This window comes from Periplaneta americana, chromosome 3, assembly GCF_040183065.1.
Source record: "Periplaneta americana isolate PAMFEO1 chromosome 3, P.americana_PAMFEO1_priV1, whole genome shotgun sequence".
Taxonomy (NCBI): domain Eukaryota; kingdom Metazoa; phylum Arthropoda; class Insecta; order Blattodea; family Blattidae; genus Periplaneta; species Periplaneta americana.
The window spans coordinates 157,887,164-157,902,678 of NC_091119.1; the positions used below are offsets into that span (position 1 = coordinate 157,887,164).

A 15,515-nucleotide genomic window follows, 5' to 3' on the forward strand; every position below is an offset into this window, starting at 1 on the left:
ATAGTAATGTCGTCTGCTTGAAGCAAGCTGTCAGAATAAATGAAAAGAATGGCAATACTGTTGGCAACATTGGAATGTATAAATTGATAGGGGCGTTACACAGAAAATTAATAATTCTGGAAATTTGATTTATTGTCTCACGAAAAAAAATCAAGTGACATAAAGGCATTTAGCAAAATTTGTAATCATACACAATCTTGAAACACGTGATATTACTGAATTATATGATAAAAAAAGGTCAGGTTCGGCCGATCATATGTGTAATGAGTGAAAGTGAACTACAATAATAATAACAGATCGCGGAAGACAACCGATATCATCAGATCGCTATAAGTTACATTTGGTATTTCAAGTCTGTTAAAATTTACAGTAAAGTAGTTTTTAGATTATTAGATGTTATTTTAACGTTTAATTATTGCAGTGACACAAATTTACATTCGGTTTTTCTGTAAGAGTAATGTATACTGTATTTTCTACTCAGAACTTCAGTTTGTTATAAATAACTAAAAATGCGCTCAATGTGGATCCAAGTTATTTTATTGGTGATATACTTTGTGTTGGTGTTTTTAATATCCCGAATTTTGGATCTGGTATTGTGGTATCAGCATGGAATATCTTCAACTCAGATTGTAGATCCACTATTACTCAGTGTTCGACAATTAAAACACCTTCTGGAAAATAGAGGTGTAAGCTATGCAGGTTATGTTGAAAAGAAAGAGTTGGCACAGTTGGTTGAAGCTTCAGGTATGTATACACACATTTTAATGTATGCATACGTCATGTTGTCTATAGTATATGCATTTGATATTTTGTTCATGTTTACTTATGTATGCCTTTCAGCTGTAGTGGTTCAAGGCGAAGTTGAAGAACTGGGCCATGTACGTAGTGGGACAGAAGCAGAAAAATCTGCAAGGGAACGCCTTCCATCGCCACCACCTTCATCTCGTTTTACAGGTGGACCTCATTTCTACGAGGAAGTGGAAGATACGAAGGATAGTGTGTGGTTAGTTCAGGTTGTACCAGCCGGTGGACCACATGAAGAACCATTACTTGATGATTATAATTGGCGTATTGTATGCAGTCAAGTTGCACCTTTTGCCATTCGAACTGGTGTATTTGATTGCAAGCTTGATAGACGGTAAAATATAGGCCTAATTACTGTAATCTTATTTTCATTTACACAAATTGTTCTGTATAATTCGTTGCTAAAGACGGGACTTTTCTTGTTCTGTTACAGACTTTGTAGCAGCAAAGGCTGGCATTACCCACTTTTGTTGTTGGCTTTACCTAAAGGAACTAGAGCCAAAGATAGGGTTGTACTTAAAACTTTCACATCCACACGACCTCAGGTAAGCCCGATTTTCTTTGGAACCATAGTAAATTCGTAACATTTTTTCTTCCTGACATGTATCGTTTCAGCCTTTATTATAAAGCGTGCGTCAGAAAGAACGGATGGATTTCAAACTATCGATACGCAACGAGGAGAGAGATATAGTGAGGGGGACCACGACTGTTGGGTCAGCCATAGAATGCAGTTTCAGTTGAGAACATGGTGTTGGTCTGGTATACAACGTGCTTTCATCGTAGAGACATTTTTGAAAAATGAAGAGTCTGTGATCGCCACTCAGGACTCATTTCGACATCGGATGTCACGCTAGGATTCCAACTCGGAATACAATTTTGCGGTGGGTGGCTTCATTTCGTATCACAGGTTCAACATTAAAGAAGAAATCACCTGGACGAAATTCTATTGCACTGAGATTGTCCGAGGCTACGGTAAGATCTCGCGTCCTGCGACTTCTTTCTTTGGGACCATTTGAAGGCGTAAGTTTGCAAACATCGACCACATACACTGGACGAACTGAAGACAGCGATTCGTGAAGAAATCGTGGCAATTGCACCAGCTATGACTGTGAAAGTGATGGCGAACATCAGAAAACGCCTCGATGCCTGTATTGAAAGCCAAGGACATCATATGGATAATGTTGTTTTCCATAAATAAACTGCATGTATTGGTGAATATGTTGATAACAATAAATTTTTGATTTGATGAATCTTTACAATTTTCTTGCCATGTGAAATCCATCCGTTCTTTCTGACGCACCCTGTATATTACATAATTATTTGTCATGTAGAAGCAGTTAATTTTATATTTAAAGTAACAATATAACGTTTAATGTAGTATAGCTTTTTAATACAGTAACTTAAATTATTAAATTATTTTAATTCTTTCGTACTGTAAAGCTTAGTGAATGCTTTATGTGTACATAGTTTATAATATATATATTTGCAGGTCTGAAAGTTGATTAACATTTTATTGAAATCTTCAATTATTAGAAATAAATTCAAAATCTTAACTAAGCTTACTTGGATTCCATATACCGTACTATAACCTCACTTTGTTACAAAGGTACATTTTCACCAGGTGCTCAAATTAATTTTGTGCAATGATTAAAACTCATGCTTTCATATAACTATTTTATCATTAATCTTGGTTAAGGTAGAAGTATTTTTATGTTAGCGATTGTTAATTGTTTTTTCTTTCAGTTACTAAATTTTAGCTAACTTTAATATTACCATGTCATTTTTAGCAATAACTCTTCAACAAAATGACTTATAATTTCCAGAAATAGATTTTTTCTTTGCTAATTGTATGTGCTTATTGTGCACTATCTAAACTACTTCCAAAAGTAGGAAATATAAAAGAGTCTCTGTTAGCCCCTGCGAAGCATGACAACCTTTTTTTGCAATTACAATTGTCACATATGCCTAGCTCATATTATGACTTTCAGCTGTTTTGTTTGTGGTATACACTTGCTATATTGCTGACTGCAGATCTGTGCCCAATCTCCAAATTTACTGGTTTAGGTATTTTCCTTGTTATCTTCTTCGTGCTTAATTTCGTGATGTATGTGTGTACTATTTTTATGTACATGCCTGTCCTCACTCATTTCCAACACACGACAGAACCATTTCAATTGTTGTCTTTTTTTTTTCCTTCCACAGAATTGTCTTCCGCATTTTTACTTATTATTACTTCCTCATGTTATTATCTTATCATATTTAAATGTAGGAAATTTCTCGTTAGGAAATGGAATAACTTGTTACCACAGCAGTTTGTTTTATTTCCTCGTTTTACATAGGCCTAGGTATAAACTATGAAAAATGTATGTATATATAAGCTATTGCACTGGAAGGAATGGTGAACGGGAGAAGAGTTCTGGACAGAAGAAGATATCAGTTGATAGATGACATTAATATATATGGATCATATGCGGAGACAGAGGAAGGCAGAAAATAGGAAAGACTGAGAATGCTGGGTTTGCAGTGAAAGACCTACTCTTGGGCTGAAAATTATGAATGACTGAATATAATATGCTATATATATTTTTTTGGTGTTTTGATATGCCTACCAAAAAACGTATAATATGCAAAGCGAACCAAAAACTGAACAAACCAAACCTAACTTGTCACTGATCCAACGTTCAATTTGGCACAGAAGAAAATTGGATAATTACTCTTTTTTTACTAATGGCAGGTACTTGACTTTTCATCATTCACCTGTAACTTATTAAGCCAATTGTATAGACCAATTTATCGACAGAGTCATTGCCCAGGGTGCATCATGGCAGGTGGGGCCATGCTAAACCTGTGATGAGATGATGATGATGATGATGATGATGATGATGATTTGTTGGGATGCCATAGGGAAACCGGAACTCCCAGAGAAAATTCCTTTGTTACCTGGACCATGGACTTGCCCAACACAAATTATAAATTGGGGATCAAACCCGGGTCCACAGGTTTATAAATTCAGCATTCTAGTCCCCAGAGCACCGTGGCAGCTTAGAAACAGTATTGTAATGTTTGTAAAAATATATTATGGGATTTTCACGAAAATTCACGTTTTCAGCATCTCTCTTACTGACAAAGTCAGTATCATCTTCCAGCCCAGTAGTGTTGCCAGGTGTCCTGTATTTGAGGTCTGAAAAACTTGTCCCACATGGGACACCAATGTGGGACACCAAATGTCCCGCATTTACGGACATTATCTCATAGACAACCAATGATTTTTAATTTTTCTTTTATTCCTTTTCCTTACACACGCACGCACACAGTTTCCTGAACTGCGGTACTAGACAAGAATTAAATATTACATATGCCACGAAAAAGTTGAGATGTACAAGTATTAACTAAGCCGAGTGAAAACATTACAGAAATGATGCACAGGAAAATTAATAACTACTAATAGAAAATATTAACGAGTTTTTATTTGAAAAGGAAATACAAAATAGTTATTTACTCAAAATCTCTTCAGAGTTTATTCATGATTTTGTTCCTTATATGGGCTCATGTAATAAGTGGAATGATACTTATCTTAAAAACGTTTTTGTCAGAGAAATTGATTATTTACTTAATTATAGCTGTATTTGAAAATAGACAAACATTGTAGAGTAAGTGCCATGGTAGCTCAGTGATAAAGTGCTGGACTTAGGGATGTGATTTAAATTTCACTCTACCCTAGATTTATAACATGTGTTGGGCAAGCTTGTGATCCAGGCAACAAAGGGTTTTCTCTAGGTATTCCGGTTCCCTTGTGACATCCCAACAATTCACCATCATCATCATTCAGATATTCAAAGTTTAACTGTGATTGGTTAAATGTTTATGCTGTTAAACTTAATATCACAATTGCAGCCTTTAGTAGTTACAGAAACAGTTATTCATGCATACCACAAGGTAGATTAAGATAAGATGTGATTAAAATAAGAAGCATAATTCTTGTGATATTGTGGGATAGTCACATCTGACTTGAAATCCTTCAAATATGCTGTGAGTAACTATATTTACTTCCCTTCATAAATAATTAAAAATTCAGGAATATTTAATTTATTTATGAAGATTATTGAAAGTTGCTCTGTACTGTCACGCCATTTCAGTGACTGTAATACACTGTTGTTTAGAAAGATGGAAAGATTCAGAATTGCCTTATATTCTGGACTTTCTTTTATGTATTTTTCTTATAGGAAATATGAGAATCTCGTTATAAACCACTAAAACTTTTAAACTTTTATAATTTTTTAAAATAATTTATTTAATGGCTTTATATCAGTTGCGACGAAGTTACCTAATGTCGTCTGAATTGGTGGGATAAATCTGAGAATATGTCATGAATGTCTTGCAGTTGGGGAGACCTTGGAAGAAACTCAAACCAGCCCAAGGGGAATTTGAATTCATGAAAAGTATGTGAGTCACAATCCTGGAGATGCTACATTACTTCCACTAACGAGACAATATTAAACTACACTAACCAGATTAAAAACGAGCCACATAAGTTCTATGAAAAATATCAATGCAATGAAAACTTTCCTGACATGCAGGAACTGCAAACAGGAAGCCAGCCCCTAACATAATTTTTCTATTGCCTGAATTTGACTAAAGGTTCATTTGACTCTTCAACTCCTGGAAATAGAAAGCTGGAAGAAGCAGATTTTATTGAGCTGATGTAAATTGATGTATACTGAGTTAAGAAACAACAGTAGTAAACTTATAGTCACAGAATTTGAACTCGTATTGAAGAACCAACCAAATATACAGTGTGTTAATTGTACCTTTAATGTTATTGGTTGAACAGGGTCTGGCAGTGGCAGAACATCACATAAAATACACTGTAGCTATATAGGTAATGTTTGTTTTGCGATTCTGTTACACCGAAAAAGTATTGTGACATGTTTGTTTTTCTGAGACATGAGTGTTTTGCCAGATTCGGAGTGGGTAATATTCATGGCTCTAGGAGATTCTAAGTTCAGTCCTTCAAGATTGCTGTCTTAACTGGAAAGAATGGCTTGTTAAGAAACAAAGGTATACATAATTACCTGATTCAACATTGAGTGTGGGTTCGATATTCACTTGAACCGATTACCTGATTGAGCTTTTTTTGAAGTTTTCCCCAACTGTAAGACCAATGTCAGGTAATTGTATGGCGAATTCTCGGCCTATCTCGCCAAATACCATCTCGCTATCACCAATTCTAGCAATGTTAAGTACTGTTCTCCAACCAGGAGCTCAACCATGAAAGGAATGTGCTTACTATTGCGTCATCTATTGGAGCGAAGTAGATAGATAATATTATCGTTATAACGTCAGTTTAAAAGCCATGCGCTCTCCTGTGTATGTTATTTCCTATATGGCGGGATTAAAAGACCAGGAGATTAACAGTGATCTAATTTTGTAACTAGGGTAGTATAAATAAGTGTGTAACAATGTTATTGTTTGTGCTGTGAGAGCGAGCCAATAGAGATACAAGTACCCACGTGTGTGACCTTATGACATCTTATGACATCAACATTCATTCGCACCATTACCCCGCTCCGTTTCATTTCGCAAAGACTTTCTCGTGGTTGGAGCACAGTAATATAGTAGTTGATACGGTGTTGTTAAATAACTAACGAAAGAACATTATTACACAACATTAATATTTCTTTTATAAAGAAAATTAGCATTATAAAATCACTGTCCGTTTCTCATAACTTCAGAATCATTGGGCCAGTTTTGATAAAACTTTTTGAGGTGTGTACCTTTAGAGTTCACTTAACTATTATAATTCATTGTCTTCGACTAATCAGTTTGTTCACACTTTTAAGATTGTTGTGAAAATTTTAAAAATTCAACACAGCATCATAAATAGTCGCATGATGAAATGTCTAAATCACGTAAAATGATGACTCCATAATCTGAAAGAATGGGTAGGTTATTTATGTAATACTGTTGCGCTCACTGAGTTATGAATTGGTATATTTTATGTTTATTTTAAATTTACGTTTATTTTATTTTTTATTGCTGTAATTATTGTAAATTTTATTAATATAATTATTGTAATGTTATTATTGTATTTTATAATATATCACTGCCATTGGGTGTATATGCAGTTGTAGTGTTAATACATACATACATACATACATGCATAAAGATCGTATTTGTGTAAACAGTACCAGAAGCCCTTAAATGCATTCTGCCATATATTTTATTTACGTAGTCTCTTACACAATGAGAAGCAATGAAACATCGATGGAATATGTACTCTTTTACTCCACCATTACATATTTTTCATTTCACTCTGTACCGGTACCGCATGCAACGTGAAAATAGGCTCTGAGAAGTAGAAAGCAATGTAATTGTTCCTTGATTATCCTAATTGACATTATTAATGTGCAGTATTCATTCTGACTTTTACCAGCAGAAGTCGTTATCCTTCACTGACTCATTTCCTGAATTTTTGTTATATAAATAACACATTTGTACATCGACCTTTGCTTCATTGTAAACATGGACTTTATTCTTATCTTGTTTTTAAAATACAATTGGGTCATATGTCAAAAGACATTGGTGATTTGAATTTTGCTCCCATATTAATGTTTTTACAGTGTGCTAAAATAGCGTCTTTTAGTTTTGTTTCATTTATTTTTTAAAATTAAGATCTAAATTGTGAGATAGCCGGCTTTACATATGTATGTGTCTGGTAAAAAGTGAACCGTTTTTAATGTTGGTGCTGTTGAGAAATAATAATAATAATAATAATAATAATAATAATAATAATAATAATAATAATAATAATAATAATATTTGTCAGAAACCAATAGGCCTATACAAAGTCTGAATATGACATCAGATTAGATAATACAGTATATGCACGCACACATACACTCACACATGCACAAACAAATCAATATAGAGCCACTAAATGAGCTAATTAGTTTGTCACTAATATGACAACTCATTCTGCCCTTCGTGTTCCGTGGCACAAAGACAAATGCCAGAATAAGGCCTAAAACAGATGAGCCATAAACCTATTTCTTTCCTTCAAAATTGTACTCATTTTCATTAGAATTTTATTTTATAAATGAAACAGATGATGTCAGACTGAACCCTTCGGGGACTTGGGCCTAGCATTGTCGACAAATGGCCTCCAGCATGATGATTCCTCTACATGGCCGAAGATAAAGTAACATTTACAAAATGATAAACACAACATACTGTTAAATTTAAACAAAATATTAAATTGGCAACAAAAAATAAAGGGGATATTAATAATAATAAATTTAGCTTCCCTTACGAAAAGGTTGCCAGATTTGACAAAGCGTATTACATATAATTTGGAAACACACATAAAAGGTAAAATGATTTACATTTGAAATGGTTAGGGAATCAAATATACAAAACGTCAGAAAAATTTACACCTAAGTAGCATTTGTGCTCATTTACAGTTAAGAAAGGGAGGGGAAAAAATATCATCAGATAGGTTAGAATGATTTGAATGCCATATACTGCGAGAAAAATAATAGTACGGATTTGTTGGCATTGAGATCTAAACCAATCAACAGCCATCGGTTAAGATAACTTGAAATTTCCATTATCATGGCCATACAAATGATTTCTCAATATCTGAACCGATCCTTTGAGGGCACTAATGGCTATTTCCTTCACAATGCTGTGTGTTAGCCTCAGGTTTTTACATTTGTTGGCAAAGAAGGAGGGTATGATACCTCGTGCTCCCACCATCAGACCTATTACATCAGTGTGGGACAGGCTATATTTATCTTTATAGAACGGGATTGTTGGTTCATAGATCCGTTTCTTTTGACTAGAAGGGTCCAGGGGAAAAACCTGTTAAGTCACACTTCAATGTTGTTACAGGAGAACAAGTTAAAAGTTTCAAGGTCCATTAAATTCTATTGTCTCTGAGTTATCATTCTTCAAATATATCTGGCTTAATCAGGTTTTTAATCTGTACAATTAAATCACAGAAATCTGTACTACCTGAGGTATTACATGACATCCAAAACAGAAAGTTTTGGACTTAACAGGTTTTTCCCTGGACCATGTATGTTTGTGTGTGTGTGTGTGTTTCGTAGGCTATCTGTCTTTCAGTTAATTGAATTAAATGCTAATTTCTTTCTTGTCATTCCCTACTTTTTCTACTCTTGGTCTCTTCGACAACTCTCTCTTCTTGCTGTTCTTGAACAGATTCCAACTTGGACCAAATCATCTCTTCAGAAGATGCTCAGATTATTGTTAAAGTAATTGATGTTTTGTTTGGAGAAGCCAATTCCAAACATGTGCTATTTGCTCAGCTTCAATCCTACACATTTTCACAACTCCATCTTGTTGCTCCATTAGGAAGAGAAAATTAGACCCTTACTGTACATGTTTGTTTAAATTTTGTGCAATTGAAGGACTGTTATTGAAAGTAGTAGGTTGCCATGACTTGAAGTAATCCTTGCACTTGAAAGATTAAGCTACTTTCTTGTGTCTGTGTTTTGTGTATGTATGTGCGTGCACAAGTTACAATTATTGTAATTATGGAATAAAACTTGCTTGCTTGTGAAGAATATTTTGACTTTTTCAACTGTGTGTTGAGATTAGGTTTTTATGTAAATAATAGAATTTCTCAGGGTTAAATCATGCAATTATCACCTTTACTTTTTAACTTTGCTCTAGAATATGCCATTAGGAAAGTTCAGGATAACAGACAGGGTTTGGAATTGAACGGGTTACATCAGCTCATTGTCCATGCGGATGACGTGAATATGTTAGGAGAAAATCCACAAACAATTAGGGAAAACACGGAAATTTTACTTGAAGCAAGTAAAGCGATAGGTTTGGGAGTAAAGCCCAAAAAGGCAAAGTATATGATTATGTCTCGTGACCTGAATTTTGTACGAAATGGAACTATAAAAATTGGAGATTTATCCTTTGAAGAGGTGGAAAAATTCAAATATCTTGGAGCAACAGTAACAAATATAAATGACACTTGGGAGGAAATTAAACTCAGAATAAATATGGGAAATGCCTGTTATTATTCGGTTGAGAAGCTTTTATTATCTAGTCTGCTGTCAAAAAATCTGAAAGTTAGAATTTATAAAACAGTTATATTACCGGTTGTTCTGTATGGTTGTGAAACTTGGACTCTCACTCTGAGAGAGGAACATAGGTTAAGGGTGTTTGAGAATAAGGTGCTTAGGAAAATATTTGGGGCTAAGAGGGATGAAGTTACAGGAGAATGGAGAAAGTTACACAACGCAGAACTGCACACATTGTATTCTTCACCTGACATAATTTGGAACATTAAATCCAGACGTTTGCGATGGGCAGGGCATGTAGCACGTATGGGCGAATCCAGGAATGCATATAGATTGTTAGTCGGGAGACTGGAGGGAAAAAGACCTTTGGGGAGGCCGAGACGTAGATGGGAGGATAATATTAAAATGGATTTGAGGGAGGTGGGATATGATGATAGAGACCGGATTAATCTTGCACAGGATAGGGACCGATGCCAAGCTTATGTGAGGGCGGCAGTGAACCTACGGGTTCCTTAAAAGCCATTTGTGAGTAAGTAAGTAATTCATGCAAAACCTGAAAGAGTTACTAAACATTATGGATTCAGCAGAGTAGGCAACCGTTAAGGATCTGCAACTCAGAGATTAGGGCTTGAAAGCCATTTCAAAATGTTGAAGGAATCAAATTTCAACACGTGGTTGAAACTCCAAAATATTATTCACAACTCATCTCTTGCAAAGCCTGAAATCTCATAACCACTCACTTGTTAAAAAAAAGCTCTAAAACTTACTATGTACTGTATGACACAAGAGAAGTATTCAACATGTTTTTTCCATTGTACGAAATAAATCGTTTAATTTTAATTGATTGAAATTGAGTTATTTCTTTTTCAGCCAATTGTGGAGTGGGTACGAGATCAGCTGTCAGTCCATGTTAAACATATCCATGACATCGATGAGCTGAGTAAGGATTGGCTCCAGGAAGATAATGCCACGTCAGCCTCAGAGAAGAGCAGTCGGGATGTCAAAGTTCTGCTGTTAACACACTTGTTACATCCACCTCTATTCTTAGCTGCTCTCAGCATTAAGTTTACAGGTCGCATCAAGTTTGGAATGTTTTCTGTTAAAAAGGAAGATGCCGAATCTGTACAGAAGAAGCTTAAAGTACTTGATCATCGGATTCCCACGTACATAATCATAACACCAGAACAGAAGATTATTTATGGTCGGCGGAGATTTGAACATTTTAATTTTGGATCAATGAATTTATTCCTTCGGGCTGTACAACCAGAGATGAATGACGTATTTCTCTGCAGTTTGGTGCTTGTCAACATGCTTGTTAGCTTACAGATGTTCCAGGTAAGTAGAACCTAACGTTTTGTTATTCATAATCACCTTTGTTCACTTGTTTTATTTCTTACAAAGAGAGAGGATATGCGTTTAGGATCATCAGTTCTGATTATGCTGTTTGGAATTGAAGTTAACGAAGCATAGTACAGAGAGAGGCAGCAAAAAGTTACCGCACTATGCAGGGAACGTCAGGGTACAGATTGCCCGCAATTCATTGCTCAGCTCACTGGTAAGTGTAGCAGTGTGGGCGGGTGTTCAGTTTCATTATGGTAGGCCTGAATTATTAGTGAAGAGTTACCGAATGAATGAATGAAATTGACAACTGATGTAGATCTTACCTTTCGTCAAAGCAGCTGTTGAAAATGATGTCCAGCATTCTCGATACAAATGTTGCATTGTGTTAAAAAATTCCGAAACACTCGTTGTATCTCTGCCTCTGAAATTTCAGATATCGCTCGTCTGATTTAATTCACCAGGGCACATATCGTTCCGAGTTAATGGTATCATACAAAAATAGGGTCATTGATTCTGTTTGCAGTAATGCCACACCAAACATCGACTTTCTGATCATGAAGAGGAGTTTCATGCACTACATGAGGATTGTTAGTGTCCCAGTACCTTGAATTCTGAGAATTCACATACCCACTTAAATGGATATAAGCTTTGTCTGTCTTAATTAAAAGAGAAGGATCGACAGTACCATCATGGACGGATTGCAGCATCCACTGAAAGTGCCACCGGCATAACTCAGTGGGTAAGGTGCTTGCCTGCCGATCCGGAGTTGCATTCGGGCGCGGGTTCGATTCCCGCTTGGGCTAATTACCTGGTGGGGTTTTTTCTGAGGTTTTCCCCAACCATAAGCCAAATGTCAGGTAATCTATGGCGAATCCTTGGCCTGATCTCGCCAAATATCATCTCGCTATCACCAATCCCATCGATGCTAAATAACTTTCGTAGTTGTTACAGCGTCGTTAAATAACGAAGTAAAATAAAAAATAAAAAATCCTTCAACAGAAATTTATGCAGGCAGCTGGATTCCGTTGTGTTAACTGAAGAACCACTGACACTTTGTAAGAATGGAAGTGTAGCATTTTCAGTCCCCATAATGCCGATCTTTGTGAAATACCTCACTCCTGCGCCAATCGGCGTGAAGATTTCCTTGGGCTGGTTTCAATTCTTACTTGAATATCTGCAAACATCTCCTCTGTTAATATCCTCTTCTGTGGTTCTCTCTTTTTGTTTAAAACAGATTCTATTTCTCGTCATTTTCTGAATAACTTGGTTATGTATTGTCTTGAAGGCATTGCAGCATCACGGAATTGACATAGAAACTAGCGAACGGTACTGTCATACGATTTCTTTTTTTAGGAGATATGTCTCAACTAGAAATATCTGTTGTGCAATACTATACGTCACCATACTGATAGCAAACACAAATAACACAAATAATGTTCAATACCAAGTGTAGTAATGCAACATTACGTAACAACTCTCTATGCTTCCTGCTGTCCGCACACTCCATCCCTACCACTCGAGAATGAAACTGAATAAATAAATCCATGGTGCTTCAGCTCGTGAAAGGCCTAGACCGACCAGCCGGCTGCTGGCCTCACACCCACATGCCGAAGCAGAGATGGACGATCAGAATGGAGGTATCGTGTGGTTAGCACGATAACCCCCCCAGCTGTTATAGCTGGCTTTCGCAACCGGATTTCGCTACCTATCGTAGCTCCCCAAGTGCATTACGATGCTGGGTGGGCACCGGTCCCATACACTGGCCGAAATTTCATGAGAAAATTTCTTCCCCCATGAGGACTCGAACCAGCATGCATTCCGTAACGTGAGTCCTAGGCAGGATGCCTTAGACCACTATGCCACGGCGCGAGACTGAATGAAACTAAATGCTCTGTAGTAACTTTTTGCTGCGTCTCTCTGTAGAGCCAAATTATGCAATGCCCAAAGGTTGCCAAGTTATTCACAGCGAAAATTTTAGTAGCTTAGTGAGTAGACATGAAGTTCCAAGTTCGAATCCTAATTAATTTGTCCTTTTCTTTCCTTCTTTTGTTCTACATTTAGAATTGTAACAGTAATTAATGTATGCATGTGTTAATTTTGTGTTTAAATTTATAGACTGGGAGGTACTGCTTATTTCGTTAGTATACTGCCTTGCACCAATTGGTTCTTTTGTTTCTTTTTCTTCCTTACTTCTTTCCTTCTTTACTTGGTGCGAGGACATCAATTATCCAATCTCTTCCTATTTTTTCCTTGTCTTTAATTTTTTCTCTCTCCTCTGTCACCTCTAATTATAATGCGCATATCAAAAAGATAAATAATGTTATTTCACCTAAGAGCTATCATTAAACATTTCAAATTAAAAAATAATATCGTTTCCTTGTGAATAATGTCATATAATAAGCCCCCTGGATAGGTTACATTTCCCCCCAAGGTTCGTAGACCAACAATTGGTGACCACTGTATTAGGTCAAAGAACTATCTGACGGAGGTTACACTTTTTTAGTGAGAAATGCCCATGTTACATGTGAACATTAGTACATTTCATTTCAGGTTTCTGTGCGACTGTGGTGGAAGCATGTTGCCCGGTGCCTTTGGACAGCTGTGAGTTACAATTTCTGGCTTTTCTCAGTGTGGCTGTTAATACTAGCAACATACAGGTTCTCGTTTGTGAGTTACCTAGCTGACAAAGGACTTGTGTTAGTACGGTATGTCAGCCTAACAGAATTTGGTGCTCTTCTACGATCAGATTGGCAAATTTTAACGCAACATCCTTACCTGCTATTTTGCACCTTCTTTGCATATGGGTTTGTAGCAACATGGCTTCTGCGACGGCATTATACTGATGAAATGGGAACCGAGAGGGAATCAGATCATCCATGGTGGGAAGTCTTGCCTGTGGATTCTTACTGGATTAATTGCTTATTTCGTCCAATGGCCACTCTCACTAGACCTCTTCCCCCAAGTGAATTGGAATTAGAAGAAGGAATTGAAATGTTGATTGAACGTCTTGCTGTTCCAAATTTGTGGTTGCAACCTGTTATCCCAAATGAATATATAAAGGATTTGCCTGTTTGGAAATTTAGAGGCTGGGAACCTCCGACTTCAAAAACTGAGGGAAATCATCTTAACAAGACTGAAGATTCACCTAAAGTTGTCGAAAGAATGATGGACGGAGAAGATCCTTACGAAATTCCATGTGAGGACTGTGCAGTTCGTTGTTGCAGTTGTCCTTCTGAAAGGAAGAACTACAACCATCTTGAAACGAGCCCTTGTAGTCGAAAGAAGAGAGGCAGCTGTTTCGCAAAGCATTACCAGAGGAATGTCAAGCTGACACAAAGCGGCTGTTCTTCCGGTTTAAGTTGCACTAATGTTCCTGCAGACGTGTGCAGTGCGTTAGACAGATGTCACTCTTGTGAAGGTGGAAACAGACAACCTGACAGTAATGTTCAAATGAGGACTCCTTGTTCATTGTGTGTTAATAATGGAAGGCTTCCTGGTGACGTAACAGCATCGGATTCTGATACTTCAGTTTCTAGCAAATGGGATTTTGGGCACGTGAAGGATAATCTGTCACATTCCGAGGAGAGTGGAGATGAGATCAATTATCCACCAGCTGGGATGCTTCCAACAACAGAATGCGCCGTCTGTCTTGAAACATATCGACGAGGAGCGCTCCTGTGTGGCTTGCCGTGTGGTCACAACTATCACCAGTGTTGTATTATGGTATGGCTCGGTAGAGACAATCACCATTGTCCTGTTTGTCGGTGGCCAGCTTATAAATCTAAACACAGTTTCTCTCACCTACACAGAGAATAATGTACCATACTGTTCCTTCATTAGCCTTTCTTGGTTTTTAACACGGTTGCACAGGGCTGCATCTCACAGCTATTTAGGAGTTCAGTATACAGGTCGTATAAAAGAAACTACTTGTTTGTAGACTAAGTAGTTCGGGAGATATACACCACTGTGCCATATTTGAAAACGGTTCAAAGTATAAAAAAGAGCTCATAGCTCTGTTTAGCAACCTAACACTGCTATTTAAAGTTACTTTTTGAACTTGCCACAACTTTAATATGTAGAAGTACTGTAAAATATGTGTAAAAAGTATGCAAAAACCCTGTTACATTGTATATAGCGAATATAAATACTGCTTTATTGAAAAGAGGGGATATCTTCTGATCTTCTGGAAGTAGCTTATATTCACGTCCTATGAACTATTTTGTTACATCTTGCTACAAATGTAAGCTATTATTTTTCACATCCATTTATCAGTGTGTGTTTATTTCTCACTTTGAACAACCTCTAGGGTACTGT

General features: G+C 36.6%; 1 protein-coding gene across 1 annotated transcript; it reads left to right on the top strand.

The window, feature by feature from the left end:
• The first annotated feature begins 82 nt into the window (after window positions 1–82).
• Window positions 83–15,356, top strand: LOC138696767 (E3 ubiquitin-protein ligase RNF103-like). Its single transcript, XM_069822156.1, has 5 exons — window positions 83–744; window positions 841–1,138; window positions 1,238–1,349; window positions 10,731–11,195; window positions 13,752–15,356. The coding sequence occupies exons 1-5, from the start codon at window positions 510–512 to the stop codon at window positions 15,015–15,017; spliced, it is 2,376 nt and encodes a 791-aa protein (XP_069678257.1). The 5' UTR covers window positions 83–509; the 3' UTR covers window positions 15,018–15,356.
• Window positions 15,357–15,515: the final 159 nt, after the last annotated feature.